Source organism: Mustelus asterias, chromosome 23 (genome assembly GCF_964213995.1).
Source record: "Mustelus asterias chromosome 23, sMusAst1.hap1.1, whole genome shotgun sequence".
Taxonomy (NCBI): Eukaryota; Metazoa; Chordata; class Chondrichthyes; order Carcharhiniformes; family Triakidae; genus Mustelus; species Mustelus asterias.
In genome coordinates this window covers 50,354,353-50,381,978 of record NC_135823.1, presented here as the reverse complement: position 1 = coordinate 50,381,978, position 27,626 = coordinate 50,354,353, and the positions used below count along the sequence as shown (strand labels likewise).

General features: G+C 44.6%; 1 protein-coding gene across 1 annotated transcript in view; it reads right to left on the bottom strand.

Annotated features, from left to right (window-relative positions):
- Window positions 1–27,306, bottom strand: part of cyth3a (cytohesin 3a) — an 83,006-nt gene extending 55,700 nt beyond the window's left edge. Inside the window, exon 1 of the mRNA XM_078240605.1 lies at window positions 27,083–27,306. Coding sequence (XP_078096731.1) covers window positions 27,083–27,101 — 19 coding nt within the window. The 5' untranslated portion in view covers window positions 27,102–27,306. The remainder of the gene's footprint in view (window positions 1–27,082) is intronic.
- Between the last annotated feature and the right edge of the window lie 320 nt (window positions 27,307–27,626).

The following is a 27,626-nucleotide window of genomic DNA, read 5'->3' as shown; positions in this document are numbered from 1 at the left end:
CCATTCAGCTTCTCGAGGCTGTTCTACCATTCAATGAGCTAATGTGTCTCTTAATTTCATCAACCCACCTTGGTTGTGTCACTCAATACTTCATAAAAATCTTTTCAGCTTCAGTTTTGAAATTTTCAACTAACCAACACCCTCAAACTTAGAGGGGAGTCAGAGGCCAGAATTCTCCAGCAGTTCATGCCCCGCTGTCAACAGGGACAGAGAATTTGATGTTCAGCCAAATCTCTGTTCGCTGCAGTGACACCAGAGAATCCCCCTGGCATGAACAGCTAGAGAACCCCACCCCTAGATTTCAATTGTGTGTGAATACGTGCTTCCTGACATCACCCCTGGAAAGCCTGACTTAAGGTCATGTCCCATTCTTACTGACTTCCCCAACCAGAGAAAATAGTTTCTCTCTCTGATGAATACATTCATCTTAAACCTCACAAGCCAGTGTTGTCTTTTTTTTTTGAATGGGATTGGGATGGTCAGAATTGTGTTCTTTTGATCAAATGAACCAATTGGGACATTTTGTTTTAAGTTGTCAGACAAGGAAGGATAAAACAATTTGGAAAAGTTTGGGAGTTGGATACTGCTCCTAATCAACCCAGATGAACTCCACATTTCCTTTAGAAATTTCCGTACTTAACATCTTTGACCTGAAATACAGGGGAAAATTTTAACCATCACAGCAGAGCAAATTAGTTTACAGGTCCCAGTGCTTTCCAGCTTCCCACTTTTCTACATGGACAACACAGAACAGTGGCACACACAAGGGATGTGGCTTTTAACATCAATGGGATGCCTTGAAGTGCTTTACAGGCAATGCAGTACCATGTGAATTTTAGTCACCGTTGTATTGCATTCAGTTTACTGACTGCAACTTGTGTGACATCAGTGTGTTCGCCAAGGCAGGAATAAACTGTAACACTGCAAAGGAAACTGGGTTAGTAGCTCGCCCAGTAGAATTTCCTGAATTCACCGAAAGAACAATATGTGAACTAAATGCTCAATGGCCTTTACAGGCGAGGGAGAAAACAAGATGCTAAAGAATAGAATATTGCTGGGCAGGGCCTGGGTGGCATCGAATGGAAATTTGGGAAGCAGAAACAAGTTCAAATATTGTACTACGCTCAGATTTTCTATACGAACAAATCAAAAAACGAAAATATGAAGGTTATTCCTACTGTGTTCTGACTTGTTCTCTCCAAACAGAATACACGGAGAGGGGTCTCCTACATGAAACGTTTGATCAAGTTACTGGGCACAATCACAGTCGTAAATCAACATAATACAATACTTATTGAATATGAAGTTTTTTTATTGATTAGAATATGGACATCACTGATTGGACCAACATTTATTGCCCATCCTTAATTACCCTTGAACTGAATGGTTTGCTTGGCCATTTCAGAGGGCACTTAAGAACCAACCACTTTGTTGTGGATCTGAAGTCACATGTAGGTCAGACCAAGTATGAATGGCAGATTTCCTTCCCTAAAGGACGAGTAAACCAGATGGGTTTTTAATGATAATCAACAATGGCTTCATGACCATCATTAGACTTTTCATTCCTGGCTTTTATTGAATTTAAATTTCACCTTCAGCTGTGGATTTGAGCCCTGAGCATTAACCTCTAGGTTAATTATCCAGTGATAACACCATTACACCACCACCTTCCAATGATGCATAGTTTAATGATTTGTGCATTGCACTCTTGCCCGAGTCCCACTCCAGCGGCTCAAATAATGTCCAAGTTGACACTCCCAGTGCAGTGCTGCAACGTCAGAGGTGCCAACTTTTGGATGAGACATCTGAGGTCCCATCTGCCTGAGAAGACAGGTGTAAAATATTTCATGGCACTATTTGTAGAAGGGTAGGGGACTTATTTCCTGCATCCTAGCCAATACTTATCCTTCAGCCAGCATCATGAAAACATGATTAACTGATTACTTTCACTTTGCTAGGCACAAATTGGCGGCCACATCTTCCAACAGCACATTTTAAAAAACTGCATTGGTTGCGAAGCACTTTGGGGTGACTAATGATTGTGAAAAGTTGCTATATAAATTCAAGCTCTTTGTTTATGTAGTTAGCAGACGAGCACAAACTGTGGTCTGAGGATTTCTTTCAAGCCCATCATTGTCATTAGTCCCATTAATTTCAAGTTGTGATACAATTTTGAATTAGGCTTGCTGCCAACAACTCACTCTCAACACTACAATCATTTGTTACAATAGAGTCGAGTCAAACAATTCCAAAAGAATAATCCAAGGCTGCTGGAAAGAAGTTGGAAGGTTATAAACATGTTACCACTGTCTTCATTTAACCTTTTGGTGCCATTACTTATAACAAATTCATATTGAAGCCAAATTTGTGCAAGATTCTTACACTATGAGCTTTTATTAAAATTCATTTACTGGATGTGGGCATCACTGGCAAGGCATTTATTGCCCATCCCTAATTGTCCCGCAGAAGGTGATGGTGAGCTGCCTTCTTGAACTGCTGTAGACCTGTAATGGAGGGAGTTCCAGGATTTTGACCCAGTAACAGTGAAGGAACAACGACATATTTCCAATTCAGGATGGTGAGTGACTTGGAACAGAACTTCCAGGTGGTAGCATTCCCATTTGTCCATGTCCTTCTAAATAGTAACAGTCATGGGTTTGGGAAGCGCTGTCTAAGGAACTTGAGAGTTCCTAAAGTGCACCTTGTAGATGATACACTGTTGCTATTGCATTTCAGTGGAGGGAGTGAATGTCTGTGAATGGGGTGCCAATTCAGGCTGCTTTGTCCTTGGTGTCAAGCTTCTTGTGTTGTTGGAGCTGCACTCACCCAGGCAAGTGGACCGTATTCCATCCCATCTGACTTGTGCCTTGTAGATGGTGGACAATCCTTGGAGGAGTCAGGAGGGAAGTTACTCACTGCAAGATTCCTAGCCATTGGCCTGCTCTTGTAGCTACAGTATTTATTTGGCTAGTCCAGTTCAATTTCTGGTCAATGGTCACCCCCAAGATGTTGATAGTGGGGGAATTCAGTGATGATAATGCCATTGAATGTCAAGGAGTAGTAGCTAGATGCTCCATTTTTGGGAATGGTTATTGCCTTCCATTTGCATGGTACAAATGTTACTCATCACTTGTCAGCCCAAGCCTGGCTGCATTTAGAAATTCTGAGTCGTCGCAAATGGTGCTGAACATCAGCGAACCATCCCCAATTTATGAAGCTGGAACACTAGCTACAAAGCAGCAAGATTGAGGAAGCATTTGAGAACCAGAAGCTTTTCAAAAGTGGTGGATGCACGCAAGAGGCATTGGGAATCCTCGTATAGACGAGGATTAAGTTGGAAGCTTTTTGATGGCAATAAGATCAGCGAGAAAAACATTGGAGAAGTCAGTCTCTGAAATTATGAATGAGCCTTGCCACAATGGCGAGGGAAGAGATCAGGACCTTGGCCTGTGCAATGATGTTCCAGATGCAGGAAGAAAAAATTCCCAGCAATAGACCTACAGTGCGAGTAACTCAAGTCAGATTCAATCTGAACATTAAAAGGAGTTGAAGCTAGTGAGACACAAATGATGGCAGAGTGGAAATGGATGGATTTAGATGGACCCTTTGTTGTTTAATGGGTTTAACCAGAGTTCAGATTATATCAGTGATTGGTGGAAAGTCCAATACATCAGAGAGATACCACGCTGGTGAAGGCCTCCAGTTGATGGATGTCGGAATTTCTATTCGGATTTCAATTTCCCCATCCCCCATCATTTAAAGCTAAAAGGAAATTTGCAAATGTTCACAGCATGGTCACAGTCAGTGCAATGGAGTACAATGTGTAATTAGCACCACCTAGTTCCTGCTTATTTAGTTAGATTAACATCCTGTGATCCGTTATGCAATTTATTCCCACCCTACCCTTTCCTTCAGCACAGAATTAAATTCTCAGTAACCCACCACACTGAACTGTGGACAATTTTCCCTTCATCCACACCCCCTCTGCAGGTTAATTCAAAAAGATTCTCCTCTTTGGCTAAACGCCATATAAATGGAGAGAGTAAAAACAAAAAGAGGGAGAAAGGAAAAAAAGTTTAAATAGGAGGGAAATAAAAATGAACAACTGGTGGAGAGACAAAATATAACTTCTCTCAAGAACAGAGATATTCTGGCTCTATATACTGTTCACCTTTATTTTGATTCAACCGCATAATCAAAACTATATATGAATAATGCAGAATGGCAACATGTTTTATATCTGAACTTTGACTAGATTGGTGGAAATTTGTAAATACAATTTACAGCAATCTCCTCTTCCCTTTTATGAAGCAGCAAGAGATTAACTGGGAGCATTTGAGTTATTGCCCTTCGTCGTGACCCACTTTTAGAATGAGCAACTGTTCAATTTGGAGCCATTACAGACAAGGTTAAAGGGGGTCTTGTTGGCACAGTAGGTAACATCCCCCCTGCCTCTGAGCCAGAAGCTCCAGGTTCAAGTCTCACCCCAGGACTTGATGGCCAAGGAAGATGTGTTCGTAACATGGGCAAACAGGTTGAATGCATAAACCTGCAAATCTTTCTAAACACGCCAATGGCTAGCTGCAAGAGCAGGAGACACCCCTGGTCAGCCACACTCTGTGGAGTGGCACCCCTCCAGCAATAAGCCCTTGGCAGACTTGTTCCAGGAAATCACTATCTATTAGATACAGATGAAAATCTGCCTTAGTGCACTAGGTGCGGGAAGAGAATTGAAATTGGAACAGAGATGGTCACCAAACTTCCAGGATTGCCCTGGAGTTTCCAGGAATTGCTGTAACTCAGAAAAGACATATCACAGGAACATTAAGCAAATATACTGGAGCTAGGGAAAAGAAAGATGTTTTACTGGGGCAGGTTGGTTGGAAGAGGGAGCTCACATGATGGAACCTCTAACTAAAGCTGGCAACACGAGGCAGGGAGCTCAGGTTCCAGTCACAATCAGACAACACAATGAGGCCTTTCAACAACAGGACAATGCCAAGGTCTGTCTCACTGCAAGTAACAGAGGCCCAGGACTTTACTTAAGTATTACAGACTGAATCATGCTGTATTAAGCCTTAAAAATATTTAAGATATTAAAGTTACCACCCAAATTAAAAACAGCAAGTGTTAGTTAAATTTAAATCGGGCAGATTAGTTCACTTGTGTCATCCAGAGCACTCACGCATGCAAACATATAATATACACACATTAATGAATCATTCTGACAATTTAAAAACTGCGTCATGAGCTTGATCAGCATTACAAGACATCCAGTTTTGAAGGTATATTTGCAACAGTTTGCTTGATTGGCACGAAAAACTTGTGTGTTGTTTAAATTGTGGCACAGCTGCAATCACTGCACCACCTCCTCAAGATAATTATCCATCATAAGAAACTGACATTTCCTTGTGGAATCAAATCTAACATTTTTTGTGCCCGTTAACTTATGTGCTCCTGCAATTATTAATACTGCTAATTATATTTTCTTTGAATAAAAACTTCCTTAAGTACAGCCCCGATCGATGTGTTTATGTGCCTATGTGAAGTAAGTCTGGGAAGGTTTCAACCTAGTTCAGTGGTGGGCAACCTACAGCCCACCATGTGACCCATCTGGGTCCCAAGTGCAGCCATAAGACATTTTGTTGACCACTGCCCACACGCACGAATGCGACATTATGCTGGTGTGTGTCTGTGTAGTTTGTTCCCTACCAGTATGAATGAAGTGATACACACAATAAAGCCGGGGCTAGTGAAGTGAGGTGCATGCTGATTGACAACATTAACAGAGCTGTGCACTCCCTTTGTGTCCAAAGTGTACATATTTTTGTTTTTACCATTTGAAGTTGATGATAGTTCTATTAATATTTAAAAATTAAGCATTTTCTGTAATTCGTTATGAAATAGTCAGCATGTATCAAGTGGATTTAATCTTATTCATGGGGTCGTGGTTAGTGAACAAGCCAGATTTCAAACTTGCAGCTGACTGAGATGAAGGAGGGCCACTCGTGCAGGCCATTCATGGAGCCTACTCACTAGCCTAGGTTGCTCATCATTGACCTAGATAGACTCCATGGTTCCAGATCATAGAATCCTACAGTGCAAGAGGAGGCCATTCGGCACATCAAGTCTGCACCAACCACAATCCTACCCAGGCCCTATCCCCATAACCCCACAAATTTAGAGCATAAAACCATAAGACATAGGAACAGAATTAGGCCACTTGGCCCATCGAGTCTGCTCCATCATTCAATCATGGCTGATATTTTCCCATCCCCATTCTTCTGCCTTTTCCCCATAACCCCTGACCCCCTTATTAATCAAGAACCTATTTATCTCTGTCTTAAAGATACTCAATGACCTGGCCTCCACAGCCTTCTGTGGCAAAGAGTTCCACAGATTCACCACTCTCTGGCTGAAGAAATTCCTCCTCATCTGTTTTAAAGGATCATCCCTTTAGCCTGAGGTTGTGCCCTCTGGTTCTAGTTTTTCCTACTAGTGGAAACATCCTCTCAATGTCCACTCTATCCAGGCCTCGCAGAATCCTGTAAGTTTCAATAAGATCCCCCTCATCCTTCTAAACTCCAACAAGTAGAGATCCAGAGTCCTCAATCGTTCCTCATATGACAAGCTCTTCATTCCAGGGATCATTCTTGTGAACCTCCTCTGGACCCTTTCCAAGGCCAGCATATCTTTCCTTAGATATGGGGCCCAAAACTGCTCACAATACTCCAAATGGGGTCTGGCCAGAGCCTTATACAGCCTCACAAGTACATCCCTGCTCTTGTATTCTAGCCCTCAACATGAATGCTAACATTGCATTTGCCTTCCTAACTGCCAACTGAACCTGCACGTTAACCTTAAGAGAATGTTGAACAAGGACTCCCTTTGTGTTTCTGATTTCCTAAGCATTTTCCCCATTTAGAAAATAGTCTATGCCTCCATTCCTCCTTTCAAAGTGCATAACCTCACTTTTCCACATTGTATTCCATCTGCCACTTCTTTGCCCACTCTCCTAACCTGTCCAAGTCATTCTGCAGCCGCCGCCTCTCCCCCCCCCCCCCCCCCCGCCCCCGATTCCTCAATACGACCTGTCCCTCTACATATCTTTGTATCATCTGCAAACTTAGCAACAGTGCCTTCAGTTCCTTCTTCCAAATCGTTAATGTATATTGTGAAAAGTTGTGGTCCCAGCATTGACCCCTGAGGCACACCACTAGTCACCGGCTGTCATCCTGAAAAATATCCCTTTATCCCCACTCTCTGCCTTCTGCCAGTCAGCCAATCCTCTATCCATGCCAGGATCTTGCCCTTAACACCATGGGCACTTAAATAATTTAACAATCTCTTATGCGGCACCTTGTCAAAGACTTTCTGGAAATCTAAATAAATCATGTCCACTGGTTCTACTTTACCTAACTTCCTTGTTACCTCCTCAAAGAACTCTAACAGATTTGTCAGACATGACCTCCCCTTGACAAAGCTGTGCTGACTCAGTCCTACTTTATCTGCGATCTCATCTTTAATAATGGACTCTAAAATCTTGCCAATGACCGAAGTCAGGCTAACCAGCCTATAATTTCCCGTCTGCTGCCTCCCTCCCTTCTTAAACAGCGGTGTTACATTAGCTACTTTCCAGTCTCCTGATACCCTTTCTGCCAGTGATTCCTGAAAGATCACCACCAATGCCTCCACAATTTTCTCAGCTCTTTTAGAACCCTGGGATGTAGTCCATCCGGTTCAGGTGATTTATCCACCTTCAGACCTTTCAGTTTCCCCAGAACCTTCTTCGTGATGGCCACTACACTCACCTGTGCCCCCTGACTCTCCTGGAGCTCTGGCATCCCATCTTCCACCATGAAGACTGATGCAAAGTAACTATTCAGTTCCTCTGCCACTGCTTTGTTTCCCATTATTACTTCGCCAGCCTCATTTTCCAGTGGTCCAATGGCTATTTTTGCTTCTCTCTTACCTTTTATATATTGAAAAAACCTCTTCCTAACTTCTTTTATATTACTAGCTAGCTTACGCATATTTCATCATCTCCCCCCCTTATTGCTTTTTTAGTTGTCCTCTGTTCACTTTTAAAAGCTTCCCAATCATCCTTGACACTTTGTATGCTTTTTCTTTTATGCTGTCCTTGACTTCCCTCGTCAGCCATGCTTCATCCTCCCCTTAGCACGTTTCCTCTTCCTTGGGATGAATTTCTGTTGTGCCTCCCGAATAACTCTCAAAAACTGCTGCCATTGCTGTTCCACTATCTTCCCTGCTAGACTCCCTTTCCAATCAACTCTGGCCAGCTCCTCCCTCATGTCTTTGTAGTTACCTTTATTTAATTGTAATACCGTTACATCTGATTCCAGCTTCTCCCTCTCAAACTGCAGGGTAAATTCTATCATACTGTGGTCACTGCTCCCCAAGGATTCCTTCACCTCATCTTCCCTAATAAACTCTGCCTCATTACACATCACCAGATCCAGAATTGACTGTTCCCTAGTTGGCTCTGTCACAAGCTGCACCAAAAAAAACATCTCTTAGACATTCCACAAATTCCTTTTCTTGGGATCCACTACCTACCTGATTTTCCCAGTCCACCTGCATATTGAAGTCCCCCATGATTATTGTAATCTTGCCTTTATGTGCCTTTTCTTTCTCCCAATTTATTTTCTGCCCCACATCCTGACTACTGCTGGGGGCCTGTACATAACTCTCATCAGGGTCTTTTTACCTTTGTGATTCCTCAACTCTACCAGAGATTCTGTGCCTTCTAATCTTATACCACTTCTTGCTATTGATTTAACTTCATTCTTTACTAACAATGCAACCCTGCCCCCTTTGCCCATCTGCCTGTCCTTCCGATAGGACACATATCCTTGGATATTTAGATCCCAGCCCTGATCCCCTTGCAGCCACGTCTGTGATGCCCACAACATCATACCGGCCAATTTCAATATGCGCAACAAGCTCATTAACCTTGTTCCATATACCCCAGCTAGTCCCCCTGACACTAAGGGTCAATTTAGCATGGCCAATCCACCTAGCCCACACATCTTTGGACTGTGGGAGGAAACCAGAGCACCCAATGGAAACCCACGCAGATACGGGGAGAACGTGCAAACTCCACACAGATAGTGACCCAAACTGGGAATCAAACCCTGGTCCCTGGCACTGAAGCAGCAGTGCTAACCACTGTACCACCCCAAGACATATGATAAACTGACATTTCATCCATCAAAACAGATTATCTGGTCATCATCATACTGCTGTTTGGGGTATCTTATTATTCACAAATTAGCTTCTGTGTCACAACAATGGCCACACTTTGGCTGCAAGGTCCTTTGGGATGTTCCGAGGATGAAAACGGCCCTATTAAAATGCAAGTGCCTCTTAACTAGTGGCAATGGGTTCTATTCTATTCATTCTTGGAACATGGGTGTAACGAGCACCTACCCAGAGATGGTGATGGGCTTTTATCTTGAAATACCATAGCAGTTTGATACAACTGGGAATGGGCAGTAGAGGCAATGGTAAACCAAATTGGATTTTATCACAATCCAAAAACTGTGTCATTTTTACTGATACAAGTTTTCTTTATAAACTAAAGTTAGATTGTCAAACTTACATGGCAGAATTTGAATTCCTATTCTCTTAATTATTCATCTATATCTCTGGATTACTTGTCCAATAACATAACCACTACATGTCATCCCTGCTCCCAGAAAAATACATATTTTCCTGAAGGAAACAAACAGCGCAAGACAAACTTTCCTTTGTAGTTGATCTGCATACCGTCATGCCCTTTCCATTATCTTTTTTGAAGCATATTAGGAATCATCTTTCTCAGCCTTGTATTAGCATTACATCTTTGGACTTGCACTCAGCACCTGTCAAGCTGTACAGCCCACTTGTTTTGAGTCAACAACCCTTGGCTTATCTTCTGGAAAGCTTTTGCACAAAATAGTAATCCATTATTCTCAAACTGGTCACCTCAATGCATTATACCATTCATTAAGAATCCATTTTCACAATTTAATTTTCTTTTAAGGAAGACATATAATTTATAGCACATCAAAAGATGTGCATCACGTGAATAATTCTCTACACAATCTCCTTTAAAATAGATGCAATTTGTTATTTTGACAATTATCCTAAATTTAATGTCTTTGGGTTTACATCCCTCCCGTCAGTGGAAATAGCTTATATTTAACTGTATTATTACCAGATTTTGAATAGTCCCCACAAACCAATATGTGGAAAGTACATAAATAGCAGTGCCCCCAATAATTGAGTGCTAACATCTGACAGTGCAGCACTCTGTGCTATCCACCTCAGTGCTGCCACCCAACTTCTAACCTTGACAGTACAGGTCTCCCTCAAGTGTTGCACAGAAAGCGAGTCCAGATTAAAGATAGACTTGTATTCATATAGCACCTTTCACAACCATTGGACATTTTGAAGTGCTTTATACCCAATGAAGTACCATCAGTTGTAATGTAGGCAACACTGCTTGTACACAAGCTGCCACAAACAGCCATGTGATAATAATAGGTGGTGTGTTTTTGTGATGCTGGTTGTGGGATAAGTATTGGCCAGGGGCATGGGAGAATTCCCCTAATCTACTTCAAGTAATGTCATAAGATCTTTTATGCCGAGCTGAGACAGCAGGGCTCAGTTTACTGTTTCATTTGAAATACAGCACCTCCGGCAGTGCAGCACTTCCTTAGTACTGCACTGGAATGTCAGCCTGGACCTTAATGACTCAAGCGGGGCTTGAACCCAAAATGCCAAGAACACTTCCACTAGACCATGAATGACATTGTGAACAGATGGATCACATTCTGAAAACAGAACCCATCTGATTTCCCTCCACTGAGACTAAGACAGAAGGAAAATCTGACAGATTCTGGCAGTGAACACACTCCACTCAGTTTTTCATCACTCATTCCACTCAACAGCTGGTGTTAAAAATGTAACAATCAATCTTCATTCTGAAGGTTTGGAACAACAAGCTTTCTGAACAACTCATACAATTACACAGGATATACAGCATAAACAGGCCAACCAGTTCATGCTGCCATTTATGTTCCATTGAAGCCTCCTCATATTTCCTCACTCATCTAAATCTATGCTCATAACCCTTAATTGCCTTCTCTTTCATTAGCTTCCCCTTAAATCCATCTATTCTATTCACCTCAACCACTCCCTGTGGTAGTAAGTTTCACATTCTCACCATTCTTTGGGTAAAGAAGTTTCTTCTGAATTCCTAATTGGATGTCTTGGTGAATGTTGGATATTGATGGCTTCAGTTATGTTCTTCCCCACAAGTGGAAACATTTTCTGTACCCACTTTCATAATTTGAAGGTCACTATTATGTCACTCCTTGGCCTTCTTTTTGGAGAGGAAAGAGACCCAATTATTCAATCCTTTCCTGATATGTACATCCATACATTTCTGGTGTCATCTCTACACCCTCTGCATTACCTTTGCATCCCTTTAATAATGGTGACTGGAACAGTACACAGGCTTAGCATAACCTCCCTAATTTTCCAAGTGTATTCTAACTCACCTTTGCACACCATTTCCTATTCTGGAGATTAGGAGAAGGTGAAAATGGGATAAAGTGCAAAAACAATTGGATCTCTTCACCTCACTGTGTTGCACCTTTACAACATATTTTTGCACTCTGTTGTTAGGAAGACAAACGGTAGTTTTAAAGGGATTTATATTTGTACTGGCAAACATAGAAATAAGGTACATCTTAAATGGGTTTAATTTAATGTTTCTGTGGCTGGAATGGTAAAACCTATTGTTAGATCCATGCTGCACAAAGGTGTTAGTATGTGTGGGGTTGGTTTCAACTCCAACTGTTTCTATTGTACTTAGAGGGGATTATAGCATGAAGAGTAAATAGAAGCTTGCAGAAGAAGCAGTGTTTGCTTAGCAATTGGGGGCCTAATAGAGTAGAAAGGTCTTTTCAAAATTTAGTTTTAGCTGAATATATTGCAGTTAAAGTATACCAGGGAGTGAACATCTCTCAACTCTTCCAGGAGAAGGTGGACAGGACAAGGGAGCAGCAAGAGGTAGACTTCCCAAGGAACACAATACACAACATAGGAACTAGGAGCAGGAATAGGCAACTTAGTCCCTCGAGCCTGCTCTGTCATTTAATACGATTATGGCTGATCTCATCTCAGCCTCAACTCCTGCCTGCTCGTCATAGCCCTCCAAATTAATTAATTACTAATTAAAAATCTGTCCACCTCTTCCTTAGTCCAGATAAACTGGGGATTGGGACAGATCCTCCACAATCATCCTCAACATCGTGCCCCACAAGGCTGTGCCCTCAGGCCCCTACTATACTCCTTATACACCTATGACTGTGTGGCCAAATTCCCCTCCAACTCAATTTTCAAGTTTGCTGATGACACCGCTACCATGGGTCAGATCTCAAAGGAGAAACAGGAATGAGATAGAGAATCTGGTGAACAACAATAATCTCTCCCTCAATGTCAACAAAACAAAGGAGATTGTCATCAACTTCAGGAAGCATAGTGGAGAACATGCCCCTGTCCACATCAATGGGGACAAAGTAGAAATGGTCAAGAGCTTCAGGTGTTTAGGTGTCCAGATCATCAACAACTTGTCCTGATCCCTCCCATGCCGACACTATAGTTAAGAAAGCCCACCAAAGCCTCTATTTTCTCAGAAGAGCAAGGAAATTTGGCACGTCAGCTACAATTCTCACCAACTTTCACAGATGCATCGTAGAAAGCATTCCTTCTGGTTGCATCGCAGCTTGGTACAGCTCCTGCTCTGCCCAAGACCACAAGAAACTACAAAAGGTCATGAATGTAGGCCAATCCATCGCGTAAACTAGCCTCCCATCCATTTATTCTGTCTACACTTCCCGCTGCCTCGGAAAAGCAGCCAGCATAATTAAGGACCCCACGCATCCTGGACACATTATCTTCCACCTTCTCCCGTTAGGAAAAAGATACAAAAGCCTGAGGTAATGTACCAATCAACTCAAGAACTGCTGCCAGACTTTTGAATGGACCTACCTCAAACTATGTTGATCTTCCTCTAAACCCTATGACTGTAGCACTACATTCTGCACTCTCTCCTTCTCTATGAATGATATGCTTTGTCTGTATAACATGCAAGAAACATACTTTTCACTGTATATTAATACATGTGACAATAAATCAAATCAAAGAAAGAATGACTTAAGACTGAAGTTAAGAGAACAGAGACCAAGGTATCAGAAGAATTCAAAAGAAAAAGTAAACAGCGTTCTGAGTTAAAGAGACAGCTTCAGTAACTCAAACTCAAAGTTTGATGCCACCTTAATAGAGCCTGGGAATCAATAGTTAAAGAAATGGTGAACAGTTTGTACCACAGTCAAAACAAGAACTCCTGAAGAGGGAGGATATGAGATTTGCTGTTGAAAGTAAAGTGAAAACTTTGTTTCAACGAGTAATTTATGAAGCCAGGATTGGATATCAGAATGTAAATTGCTGATGGAAAGCATTGTTGTGGAAGAAGATTTTAAAGCATTTTTTTTAGGAATGGAGTTTGAAAACTCTCATGTGACAATCATCTGGGTGGGGATTCAGAGGAGAAATCCACAGACACTAACTTGGATTCAGAGTAGAGGATGTGGATTTGATCACAGCCAATGATAAGACTTTGTGTTATTGTGGCCATTGTAACTTAAGATATACTTTGTAATTTGTGTTAACCTTAAAATCTGTGTATATTTATGGAGCTAAGGGGGAATAAAGGAGCATTGTATCATAATCCAACTTTTCATGTTTAATAAATGCTTTTTCTCTTCTTGTTAAAACTAGTTAGTGGTCTTGTAACTAAACTAAAAGTTAATGTTTTGTGCAAGGTTCCATTCTGGGATCTTCTGGTCCAGTTACAAAATCCACTGGGATCCTAACAATTTTCCATTACCTCTACCCCTACAACACAACATTTCCTTTGTTTGAAAGTAAACATTTGCAAATCACAGGGCTCCCATAATGTCAGCCACCATTGGCAAGATTCATCATAACCATCATCTGCACATAGTCCAAGTTACAAATATTGCATGGTAATCACACACGTTTACAGGTGCATTTAGCAAAGCAACAAATGGTTCTGTCCACTTAACTGCAACACCAGTACTAAAGAACAAGCTTGCTTTTTGTGATTTATGTTTGTGATTTATATAAACGATCTGGAAGAAGGTGTAACTGGGGTGATCAGTAAGTTTGCGGACGACACAAAATTGGCAGGACTTGCAGATAGTGAGGAGCATTGTCAGAGGCTACAGAAGGATATAGATAGGCTGGAAATTTGGGCAAAGAAATGGCAGATGGAGTTCAATCCTGATAAATGCAAAGTGATGCATTTTGGTAGAAATAATGTAGGGAGGAGCTATACGATAAATGGCAGAACCATAAAGGGTGTAGAGACGCAGAGGGACCTGGGTGTGCAAGTCCACAGATCCTTGAAGGTGACATCACAGGTGGAGAAGAAGGCATATGGCATGCTTGCCTTTATAGGACGGGGCATAGAGTATAAAAGTTGGGGTCTGATGTTGCAGATGTATAGAACGTTGGTTCGGCCGCATTTGGAATACTGCGTCCAGTTCTGGTCGCCACACTACCAGAAGGACGTGGAGGCTTTGGAGAGAGAGTACAGAGGAGGTTTACCAGGATGTTGCCTGGTATGGAGGGGCTTAGTTATGAGGAGAGATTGGGTAAACTGGGGTTGTTCTCCCTGGAAAGACGGAGGATGAGGGGAGACTTAATAGAGGTGTATAAAATTATGAAAGGCATAGATAGGGTGAACGGTGGGAAGCTTTTCCCCAGGTCGGTGGTGATGTTCACGAGGGGTCATAGGTTCAAGGTGAGGGGGGGGTTTAACACAGATATCAGAAGGACATATTTTACACAGAGGGTGGTGGGGGCCTGGAATGCGCTGCCAGGCAAGGTGGTGGAGGCTGTACTGGGAACATTTAAGACTTATCTAGATAGCCATATGAACGGAGTGGGAATGGAGGGATACAAAAGAATGGTCTAGTTTGGACCAGGGAGCGGCACGGGCTTGGAGGGCCGAAGGGCCTGTTCCTGTGCTGTATTGTTCTTTGTTCTTTATTTGTCTAGCACCTTTCACAACATTCCTAATGTCAAAATTAATTGCAAGTGCAGTTAGTGTTAACAGAGGGAAACCCAGCAGCCTAAATGACCTGATAACCTCTTTGACGATCTTAACTGAAGAATAAATATAGGCTAGGACACTAAGAACTAATTTGTTCTTCATCAGAACAAAAAAGGTCACAAGAATGGTTCCAGAGATGTGGGACTTCAGTTATGATAAACTGGTGAAACAGGATTGTTCTCCTTAGAGAAAAGTGAAGGATAAGAGGAAATTTGAAAGATATCCAAAGTCATGAGGTCCAGACAGAGTAAATAGAAAGAAATGGTTCCTGTCACCAGAAGCGTTGAAAGTCAAGGACACAGATGGGCAAAAGAGCCAGAGGCAGAATGAGGAATTTATTTTAAACATAGCACACAGTTATAATATGGAATGCTATGCCTGAAACGGTGCTGGAGATAGATTCAATCATGTCTTTCAGGAGAGACTTGGACAAGTACCCAAACAGAAAAAAAACTGCAGGGCTATGGAGGAGAGCAGGAGAGGACTACCCATGTTGCTCTTGCAGAGAGTTCGCATAAACACAATGGGCTGAATGGCCTCCTTCTGTGTTGTAAGCATTCCATGATTCTAATGCATGCCATGATATTTTTCACATCAACCCAAGAGGACAGAGGGGGTTTGGCCTAATTTCTCATCTAGCAGTTTGAGAATCTATATGCATGAGTGGACAGTTGCAGTTTCCTTCAAGCGCTCAATTCATCTGCCACAATCCTCTGCCTGTTTTTTATTATTTGAGATGTGGGCATCCCTGGCAAGGTCAACAATTATTGCCCATTCATAATGGCCGTCGAGAAGGCAGTGGTGATCCACCTTCCTGAACCACTGCAGTTGATTTGGTGCAGATTTGTCCACATTGATAAAATTCTAAGTCAGGACAGTGAGAGACTTGGAGGGGAATGTATGCAGGCGATGGTGCTCCCATGCATCTCCTGACCTTGTCCTGCTAGGTGAAGAAGGTTGTGGACTTGGGAGGTGCTACCAAAGCATCCTAGGCAGATTGCTGCATATTACACTGGTCCAACTGTGCATTGGTTGCGGAGGGAGTGAATGTTTAAGGTGGTGGATGGGGTGCCGATCAAGCTGGCTGCTTTGTGTTGGCTGATGTCAAGTTTCCCCGAGTGCTTTTGGAGTTGCAATTACTGGTAAATGGAAAGTATTCCATCACACTCCTGATTTGAGCATTGTAGATGGTGGACAGGCTTTGGAGAGACAATAAATTAGTCATTGCCACTAAATTGTCAGCTTCTAACATGCTCTTGTAGTCATTAATATGGCTAGTCCAGTTGAGTTTCTAGTTAATGACAATCACCAGGATACTGATGTTGGGGGAATTCGGTGATAGCAATGTCACAATGTCAAGGAGATGGTTATATTCTTTGTTGGAAATGGGCAATGAAGAAAGCATCTGCCAAGTAGATGGACAGAGACATGAAAAAACAAAGGTGGCAATCAAATGGAACATAATCCCAACACAGACAGAAAAATGCAGCAACTTGGTCTTCATGTTCCGATAGCAAGCTTTTTGTTTACAGAAATAATCATTTAGTGTTACTATACAACAACCATGTTGTGGAAATACCTATGCATCAATGCAGGTATCTTGGCACAGTGACGAAAGGACCAACACCACAAGTCAATAGTACATGACTGCACAATTATATAGGGCACAATCTTCAGCTTCAAAAAAATCAGCCTCCTATCTTTTTTTAAAAACCGAAATGGAGGTAATGCAGGGGCGAGCGAGATGAAATAAAAAGAGGGGAGGCTAGGAATGAAAGATCATAAAACTCCCTGTGCAATGATAGAATGCACCAAAGCCTGCAAGCAGACTACTTTCCCACCCTATTGGCTTAGAGATGCCATAACACCGACATAAAAATAAACTTCAATGTTCAAGGTCAAACCATTGCAGATTCAGTTTATAATGTCCTTATGGAGATCATTAGTAAACATAATGAAAACCAAGCACAGAATCCTTTGGGGCTGCACTAGTCATCCCTAACCAACTCACTTTCCATAACCACCCTATGTTTCCCTCCCACGCACATAAACAACAGTTTAATCCTCTCCCAAATGACCACTGTAATTACAGTTTTCCAATTCTTCCTTTTTATCCCCCAAGACTTTGCTTTATAAAGTTAGCCTGAATGTGTTATTGCGTACCATCAGATGTTATGCCTGAGCGCATTCCCTTGAGAACCCAAGATACTTTACCTTATCAATGACTTGGAATTCCGCCTGAAAAACTTTGACATGCATCAGCATTGCGCACCCTAGCTTTTTTTTTAAAGACAGTAGGTATTCCAATTTGTATCCTTTCCAGATTTCTCTGGAGAGCATCCAGTTTTAATTTAATGGTTTATTTTATTAATCTTTTTCCTCAGCAATCACTCTGCAGCTCTTACATTTCATAAACACTCTTTCCTTACCCTGACAACAACCCTTTATACCCAAGAGTTTTTAAGCCCCTTAGGTTAAATTATATAATGACATGCTAAGTGCTGATCCTGGTCCCTTATTTAACAGCCTGAAGCAAGGGACCAACTTTCTGTACAAATTCTGCCTCATTTCAACCACTACAGCAAAGTAATCTATGATTAAAACATTCCCAATTTCAGAAACACATGCTACTTTGTTCTTCAGTTCCAGAATGATTTGATCATTGTCCTGAAGGAATTATGCCGTTGCAAAGTTTTCCACCCAAACTAAGTCAGGCACCTTGCCAGCTGAACCATCACTGAGCTTCAGGAGCTCCTACACAATGAAGATTACCTCCTGACTTTGAGAAATAGCCTGGTGGGTATTCAATTTTAGCATATTCAACTTTGCACCATTCGGTCTGACAAAAGGTTCTCATTCCAATGGGCACATTTCATGCACAGTTCCTTAACTTCCTAACACACTCATGGATGGATGCATAAATTGCTGTCAGGTTCTAGGGTTTATTTTATTGGTACAGTAACATAGTGGTTATGTTAATGGACCAGTAATCCACAGACCAGGACTGATAATCCAGAGAAGTTAGTTCAAATCTCAAAGTGGCAGTGGGAAATTTAAATTGAGTTAATTAAATAAATCTGGAATATAATGCTAGCACCAGTAAATTATGACCAAGAAACTATTAGACTGTCATAAAGGCCCATTGGGTTCACTCACATTGTACGAGAAAGAAAAGCTCCCCTTTTTAGCTGGTCAAGCTGATATGGGACTTCAGACCTACTTTCAATGTGGTTGGTTCTCAACCTTCCTCTGAAACAGCCTATCAAGCCACTCAGTTGTCACTACCACATTCTCTGGGGTCATCAGGGGTTAGCAATAAACACTAGTTTTACCAACAATGCCCACATCCTGTGAATAAAACAGTCTGCCCAACACTACACTATTTTAATCAAGCTTTGATATAATTTATCATTTATTTCATTCTGCCATCAAATTAGAGACTCTCAAATTTCATAATACATTACATCTTGCTTGCCATAATTGCCTTCTGTTCCTGTATGACTCTTTCAACCACTCAATTCTACAGCATTTCTTGAAAAACATCCTTTCCCCTCATTAAAATAGTGCCAAAAACTACACTCTATACTGCTTGTGCAGACACAAAAGAAAATATATGCATTTTTTTCTGAAAGTTAATCTTAGTTTTAGATGCTTGCCAAGTCTCTAAAACAAAATACCATAGATTCTTCCACTGAAATATTTTAACAACAAAATCAAAAACTAGCAAACAACATTAAAGACAGGAGCAGTTATCAGTTTGCAAATGCTGTCATTTATTGCTTTTAAAGTAGTATTTTGCAACACTAGATCAAACTAAACTGTTTTGAAAAGATTGTAAAAGCACAAAATTGCTGAGATACTAAATGACAATGTATAATTGTGTATTGTAATAACTGCATTAACCTGAATGGATGTCAAGTCACTCAATCCCAATATTATAACTGAGTGTGCAACACATCATGCATCGTTGCACAACATTTGCCAGAAGGTTTAATTTCACTTAATATAACTATCCCAAAACATTTGCTTCCACAGACTAAAAACTGTACTGATTTTGGATATTCAACCATAAACTACCAGATCTAATCAAGGTAATATCCAAATATTAGAGTTAAAAATTCCTTCAGCCATTGTGTTCCAGGAGACACCAATAGAACTTGGGGGCTTTACTTCACGCAATTCTTCCATGCACAAATCTAGGCAGTGGATATGACTACACAATTCAACTGTGGAAGCATCACTATCAAAGTCCAATCACTTGCACAGCTGCAAGTCACTGACTAGTGATTTTTTTCTCTTCCTCCACCATCATTCCCCCCACTCCAAAGACCAGGAACAACTATCCACATGCTCGCCCCCAATGAGTATCAGTAAAACCTGGATGTTGCTAATTTATTTAAAATGAAAGAAAACAGCTCTATGGGAATCTAAGCCCAGTGTATTTCTTTGCACCTGTTTGATCAATTTTGTAAAATGTTCTGACTCCAGCTCCCAGACTGGCCCAAGTCTCATGTGCAAAGTTGAAGTATTTCCTACAGTTTCAGGACATCCTAACGAGTGTTCCCTCTCTCAATGAAAAAGACAAGCATTTCATAGAATCAATCCCTACAGGATTGTGAAGGGTAGGTCGTGCCTCACAAACCTTATTGAGTTCTTTGAGAAAGTGACCAAAGAGGTGGATGAGGGTAAAGCGATTGATGTGTATATGGATTTCAGCAGAGCGTTTGATAAGGTTCCCCATGGTAAGCTTTTGCAGAAAATATGGACACATGGGATTGAGGGTGATTTAGTGGTTTGGATCAGGAATTGGCTAGCTGTAACAAAACAAAGGGTGGTGGTTGATGGGAAATATTCATCCTGGAGTTCAGTTACTAGTGGTGTACCGCAAGGATCTGTTTTGGGGCCACTGCTGTTTGTCATTTTTATTAATGACTTGGATGAGGATGTGGAAGGATGGATTAGTAAATTTGCGGATGACACTAAAGTCGGTGGAGTTGTGGACAGTGCGGAGGGAAGTGGCAGGTTCCAGAGGGACATAGATAAGCTGCAGAGCTGGGCTGAGAGGTGGCAAATGGAGTTTAATGTGGAAAAATGTGAGGTGATTCACTTTGGAAGGAGTAACAGGAATACAGAGTACTGGGCTAATGGTAAGATACTTGGTAGTGTGGATGAACAGAAGGATCTGGGTGTCCATGTGCATAGATCCCTGAAAGTTGGCACCCAGGTTGATAGGGTTGTTAAGAAGGTGTACGGTGTGTTAGCTTTTATTGGTAGAGGGATTGAGTTTCGGAGCCAGGAGGTCATGCTGCAACTGTACAAAACTCTGGTGTGGCCGCATTTGGAGTATTGCGTACAGTTCTGGTCGCCGTATTATAGGAAAGATGTGGAAGTGTTGGAAAGGGTGCAGAGGAGATTTACCAGGATGTTGCCTGGTATGGTGGGAAAATCGTATGAGGAAAGGCTGAGGGGCTTGAGGTTGTTTTCGTTAGAGAGAAGAAAGTTAAGAGGTGACTTAATAGAGGCATACAAGATGATCAGAGGATTAGATAGGGTGGATAGTGAGAGCCTTTTTCCTCGGATGGTGTTGGCTAGCACGAGGGGATATAGCTTTAAATTGAGGGGTGAGATATAGGACAGATGTTAGAGGTAGGTTCTTTACTCAGAGAGAGTAGTAAGGGCGTGGAATGCCCTGCCTGCAGCAGTGGTGGACTCGTCAACGTTGAGAGCGTTCAAGTGGTTATTGGATAAACATATGGATGATATTGGAATAGTGTAGATTAGAGGGGCTTTAGATTGGTACCACTGGTCGGCGCAACATCGAGGGCCGAAGGGCCTGTACTGCGCTGTAATGTTCTATGTTCTACAGTGCAGAAGGAGGCCATTCAGCCTATCGAGGTTGCACCGACAACAATCCCACCCAAGCCCTATCCCGTAACCCCTGTTAATCCTCCGGCATTAAAGGGGTAACTTAGCATGGCCAATCCACCTAAACCACACATCTTTGGAGTGTGGTAGGAAACCGGATCACCCAGAGGAAACCCATGCAGACAGGGAGAGAACGTGCAAACTCCAGATAGTCACCCAAGGCCAAAATTGAACCCAGGTCCCTTGTGCTGTGAGAGAGCAGTGCTAAACACTAAGCCCACCATGCCGTCTTTATGGGACAAAGCATCAGCAGGTAGGAAAGGACTACTGTCAAGAGAACCAACCAAGAAAGTAAACATTAAAATTTTATGCATTACAGAAAAGTGACAGAGGGAAATTACACCAGCGGGGAAAAAGAATCATGGGAACTACATTTCATGTGTGTTCAGGAAAGAGAAAAAATAATAGGAAAAATCATATGATCCATAGGAAATGGCTCATCAGGATATACATACACTTCACAACTCAAACGTTGGTTGGTAATTGCAAGTTGGTTGCCGAGTTTATACATTTGGCTAGCTGCATTCTCAATAGAGTAGGATGCATCAAGTTAAGGCACACACTGTCCTTGGCAGTAAGTATTCTTGACAAGATTATTTGGGAGGAAGTAGTAGGTTGTGTGTAAAACAAATGAATGAGGCCAGTGTGGTCAGCTGGTCATCTAACAAAAGCACAGAAACAGAATAATTGCTACTGAAAATATTTATAAGACAGGCTTTTGGGCATCATGTGAGCGAGGGTGTATGAAGTGTACAAGAAGTTATTTTGAAGCTCATTGTACTATGTAGGCCACTGTATCGACTATGCTACACACAGCAAGATTCCACCTCAGCAACAACTGGGGGCAGCATGGTGGCACAGTGGTCAACACTGCTGCCCTCTTTATAGGTCAAACCAAATAATTTTTTTCAAGGACTCGGGTTCAATTCCCGGCTTGGGTCACTGTGTGTGGAGTCTGCACATTCTCCCAGTGTCTGGTGGGTTTCCTCTGGGTACACTGGTTTCTCCCACAGTCCGAAAGACATCCTGGTTCGGTGCATTGGCCATGCTAAATTCTCCCTCAGTGTACTGAACAGGTGCCGGAGTGTGGCGACTAGGAGATTTTCACAGTAACTTCATTGCAGTGTAATGTAAGCCTACTTGTGGCACTAATAAATAATCAAATGAGTAATCAGACAATCACCATTCTGGGGAGACTGTCATAGGGTCTTCCACAGGGGAGCCCTGGGAATACAATAAAAACATTACAGTGAATGACCACAGTAGATTGTGTGCACCAATATGTCAAATGATTGACACCCTTGGAAAGTGCAGGTTTGCTGGGAATAGACCATGAAACTGCCAAAGCTAAGAAAGAGATTGCGCATATGTGAGAGCAACAATTGCAGAAACGTGCAATTCTGTGGCATCTATGGTCAGCCAGGAATATTAACTAAACCCCAACAAGTTAGCATTAGAAAATGTGGAACTAAACTACAGCGCCAAATATTTTAACCTCTGTCAAGTTTGCCATGAGATCATTTCAAAGAATCCTGCAAAAAATAGTTACATTGTCAGTGCAAAGACAATGAACGTTCGAAGGTCACAGGAACACATTAAACAGCACTACAATATTCAATTAGATAACTCTGAATAGTTCCCCAAGTCAAAAGACAGCTAGCTCATTGCTGTGCAAGCGTATCCCTAAAGTTTATATGCTTAACTCTGGATGATGTAAAGAACAATTTAGAACATATCTTTGCAATAAATCCAGCAAATGAGATAAAATTGACTGGCCTCAATCAGTTCTGTATTATGCTATGATTCTCATCCACTCTGAAGCAATTTAGTAGTCACTCACCTTCCCAACCAACTGCAATGAATAAGTGCACGATGCGTGGTGTGGCTTTAAGCCATTTCAACCAGTTAAATTTGCAGGGATTACACCAAGCTAAATGTAGAGAATGGCAGTGCAGGGAAAGAGACCACAATTGGTATTAAGTACCTCCAGGCCTATACAGGGAGTGGGTGTAGTGTGAGAGAAAAAACACAATTATCCAAGAATCCTATCCACCTCTGCTGGAAAGTGGGAGTCTGATGGTGGGAGGCAACAGAATTTGGTTATAGTGCTCCTCACAGTCTGTTAACATGAACGATCTAGGTTCGTGATACTGAAGGGAGATTTGGGCAAGTTACCAGGGAGATAGTCACCCCAGAAAAAAAAACAATAGGATTTGCCTCACAACCCCTATTCAAAATAAACAGTGTCTCGTTACAATATCTGATCAAATTGCATTATGTTTAACACAGTCTTCATAGACTGCAAGTCTCCTGCTTAATTTGGATAATAACGGCTTACAATAAAACAAACCACAATAGTCACTGTTGATAACGAACCGTGTTGACTTGTATCAGGTTTGGTTCAAGTTCAGTACAACAAATAAATAGCAAGCAACTGAATCTCATCGTTTGAAAACCAAGAACATTTAAAACATGGGGATTAATCCTTTGATGTGGAGATGCCGGCGTTGGACTGGGGTAAACACAGTAAGAAGTTTAACAACACCAGGTTAAAGTCCAACAGGTTTATTTGGTAGCAAAAGCCACACAAGCTTTCGAGGCTCTGAGCCCCCCCTGAAGAAGGGGCTCAGAGCCTCGAAAGCTTGTGTGGCTTTTGCTACCAAATAAACCTGTTGGACTTTAACCTGGTGTTGTTAAACTTCTTACTGGATTAATCCTTTAACAAGGGTCACAACAAAAATCCAGTGTGGAAAGGGAAAGAAAACATTTAATTCCAAATTGATTTAAAACACACACATAGCCACTCCCCTTGGCAAAACAGACAGGGTTCAGTGATAATAACAGTTCGAGGTTAGAGACATGGTGTCAAATGCACATTTAACACATCACTGAGCTACAAAAGCAATACACTTGATTAGCAACAAGTTTGTTACAATATAAATATCAAATAAACAGGATGAGGGAAGATGAGATGCCCGTTATTAACTTGGAGACAAACACATTCCGAGGGACACCGCCCCCATCGTCAGCAATGTCTCTGAGCAAAACACGAGAGAGCAGAGGGGAAGCTGTGGAGGACACAACTAGATCACCCGAGTAACTAAGGAGGAAACCAATAAAGAGCAAGCTTGAAAAATTAATTTAAAATTACAATCTGGTAATCGGTTTAATACATGAGGAGTGGCTGCTGTTGTGGGGTGACTGGGGCAAGAAAGCACTAACTGGGCTGCAGTCCTAATCCCTCCAATCCTACACTCACACTCCCTCTCTTTTAACCCCCCATCCACACCTCCTCACACCCCCGCCCCGCTCCCTCTCACCACCCCCACGCTCCCCCTCACACCCCCCCTCCACATCCCTACCTCCACGCTCCCCCTCACACAACCCCCCCTCCACGCTCCCCCTCACACAACCCCCCCTCCACGCTCCCCCTCACACAACCCGCCCCTCCACGCTCCCCCTCACACAACACCCCCTCCACGCTCCCCCTCACACAACACCCCCTCCACGCTCCCCCTCACACAACACCCCCCTCCACGCTCCCCCTCACACAACACCCCCCTCCACGCTCCCCCTCACACAACACCCCCTCCACGCTCCCCCTCACACAACACCCCCTCCACGCTCCCCCTCACACAACACCCCCTCCACGCTCCCCCTCACACAACACCCCCTCCACGCTCCCCCTCACACAACACCCCCTCCACGCTCCCCCTCACACAACACCCCCTCCACGCTCCCCCTCACACAACACCCCCCTCCACGCTCCCCCTCACACAACACCCCCTCCACGCTCCCCCTCACACAACACCCCCTCCACGCTCCCCCTCACACAACACCCCCTCCACGCTCCCCCTCACACAACACCCCCTCCACGCTCCCCCTCACACAACACCCCCTCCACGCTCCCCCTCACACAACACCCCCTCCACGCTCCCCCTCACAACACCCCCTCACAACACCCCCTCCACGCTCCCCCTCACAACACCCCCTCCACGCTCCCCCTCACAACACCCCCTCCACGCTCCCCCTCACAACACCCCCTCCACGCTCCCCCTCACAACACCCCCTCCACGCTCCCCCTCACAACACCCCCTCCACGCTCCCCCTCACAACACCCCCTCCACGCTCCCCCTCACAACACCCCCTCCACGCTCCCCCTCACAACACCCCCTCCACGCTCCCCCTCACAACACCCCCTCCACGCTCCCCCTCACAACACCCCCTCCACGCTCCCCCTCACAACACCCCCTCCACGCTCCCCCTCACAACACCCCCTCCACGCTCCCCCTCACAACACCCCCTCCACGCTCCCCCTCACAACACCCCCTCCACGCTCCCCCTCACAACACCCCCTCCACGCTCCCCCTCACAACACCCCCTCCACGCCCCCTCTCACACACCCCCCCACACTCCCTCTCACACCCTGCACGCTCCCTCGCACACGCCCCCCCTCCCTCTCACACCCCCCTCCACGCTCCCTCTCACAACCCCCCTCCACGCTCCTTCACACACGCTCCCTCTCACACACCGCCGCCTCACACCCCCCCACCTCCACGCTCCCCCTCACACAACACCCCCTCCACGCCCCCTCTCACACCCGCCCCCTCTCACACACCCCCCCACAACCCCCCCTCCATGCTCCTTCACACACGCTCCCTCTCACGCCCCCCCACCTCCACGCTCCCACTCTCTCCCCCTCCCTCCCTCCCCCTCCCTCCCCCTCCCTCTCCCTCCCTCTCCCTCCCTCTCCCTCCCTCTCCCTCCCTCTCCCTCCCTCTCCCTCCCTCTCCCTCCCTCTCCCTCCCTCTCCCTCCCTCTCCCTCCCTCTCTCCCCCTCTCTCCCTCCCTCTCTCCCTCCCTCCCCCCCTCTCCCCCCCTCTCCCTCCCTCCCCCTCCCTCCCTCCCCCCCCCCTCCCCCTCCCTCCCCCCCCCTCCCCTCCCTCCCCCCCCTCCCCCTCCCTCCCCCCCTCTCCCTCTCTCCCTCCCTCCCTCCCTCTCCCTCTCTCCCTCCCTCCCTCCCTCCCTCCCCCTCTCCCTCCCTCCCTCTCCCCCCCCTCTCCCTCTCTCCCTCCCTCCCTCCCTCTCCTCTCTCCCTCCCTCCCTCCCTCCCTCTCTCCCCCTCTCCCTCCCTCCCTCTCCCCCCCTCTCTCTCTCTCTCCCCTCTCCTCCCCCTCTCTCCCCCTCTCTCCCCCTCTCCTCCCCCTCTCTCCCCTCTCTCCCCTCTCCTCCCCCTCTCTCCCTCTCCCCCCTCTCCTCCCCCTCTCTCCCCTCTCTCCCCTCTCCTCCCCCTCTCTCCCCTCTCCTCCCTCTCTCTCCCTCTCCTCCCCCTCTCTCCCCTCTCCTCCCCCCTCTCCCCTCTCCTCCCTCTCTCTCCCCTCTCCTCCCTCTCTCTCCCCTCTCCTCCCTCTCTCTCCCCTCTCCTCCCTCTCTCTCCCCTCTCCTCCCTCTCTCTCCCCTCTCCTCCCTCTCTCTCCCCTCTCCTCCCCCTCTCTCCCCTCTCCTCCCCCTCTCTCCCCTCTCCCCTCTCTCCCCTCTCCTCCCTCTCTCTCCCCTCTCCTCCCTCTCTCTCCCCCTCTCCTCCCTCTCTCTCCCCTCTCCTCCCTCTCTCTCCCCTCTCCTCCCCCTCTCTCCCCTCTCCTCCCCCTCTCTCCCCTCTCCTCCCTCTCTCTCCCCTCTCCTCCCTCTCTCTCCCCTCTCCTCCCTCTCTCTCCCCTCTCCTCCCTCTCTCTCCCCTCTCCTCCCTCTCTCTCCCCTCTCCTCCCTCTCTCTCCCCTCTCCTCCCTCTCTCTCCCCTCTCCTCCCTCTCTCTCCCCTCTCCTCCCTCTCTCTCCCCTCTCCTCCCTCTCTCTCCCCTCTCCTCCCTCTCTCTCCTCTCTCCCCTCTCTCTCTCCTCTCTCTGGGGAGCAGTTGTTAGATTGTACCGCGGGCTGTAACAATCCTTACCCTGCGGATCCGCTTCCATCCTGGATACAGTAACAAGAGTTGAAGGGATGAGGGAGTGGGTGATGGGGATTAACTGGGAGTTAACTCGCTAACTAGTTCACTAACTAGCAGAGTGAGCGGCTCGCTCGCGCTCGGACGGTTTGTTTATGAATCGGCTCGAGACGGAGCGCTCCAGCTGCCCCGCAACGTCACCCGGTCACGTGGCACTGCTGACAGCCCCGCCCTGGTGACGTCACCCGGTGACGTCACCCGTAGGCGGCCACAGCAAGTTGCATTTCTATAGCGCCCTGAAGGAGCTGTGACATGTCCCAGTGTGTTTCATCACAAGGATGTTATCAAAGTAAATTTACACATAACAGGAGATTTATATATATATATATATATATATATATACATAGTAGGTGATCAAAAGCTTGGTCAAAGAAGTTGATCTCAAAGTGGCTTAAAGGAGGGGATAAGAGGTATGGGGGTAATAGGAAGGAATTCCCAGAGCTTAGTGCTCAGGAAGCTAAAGGCGAATGCCCCAATGGCGAAGTGACAGAGT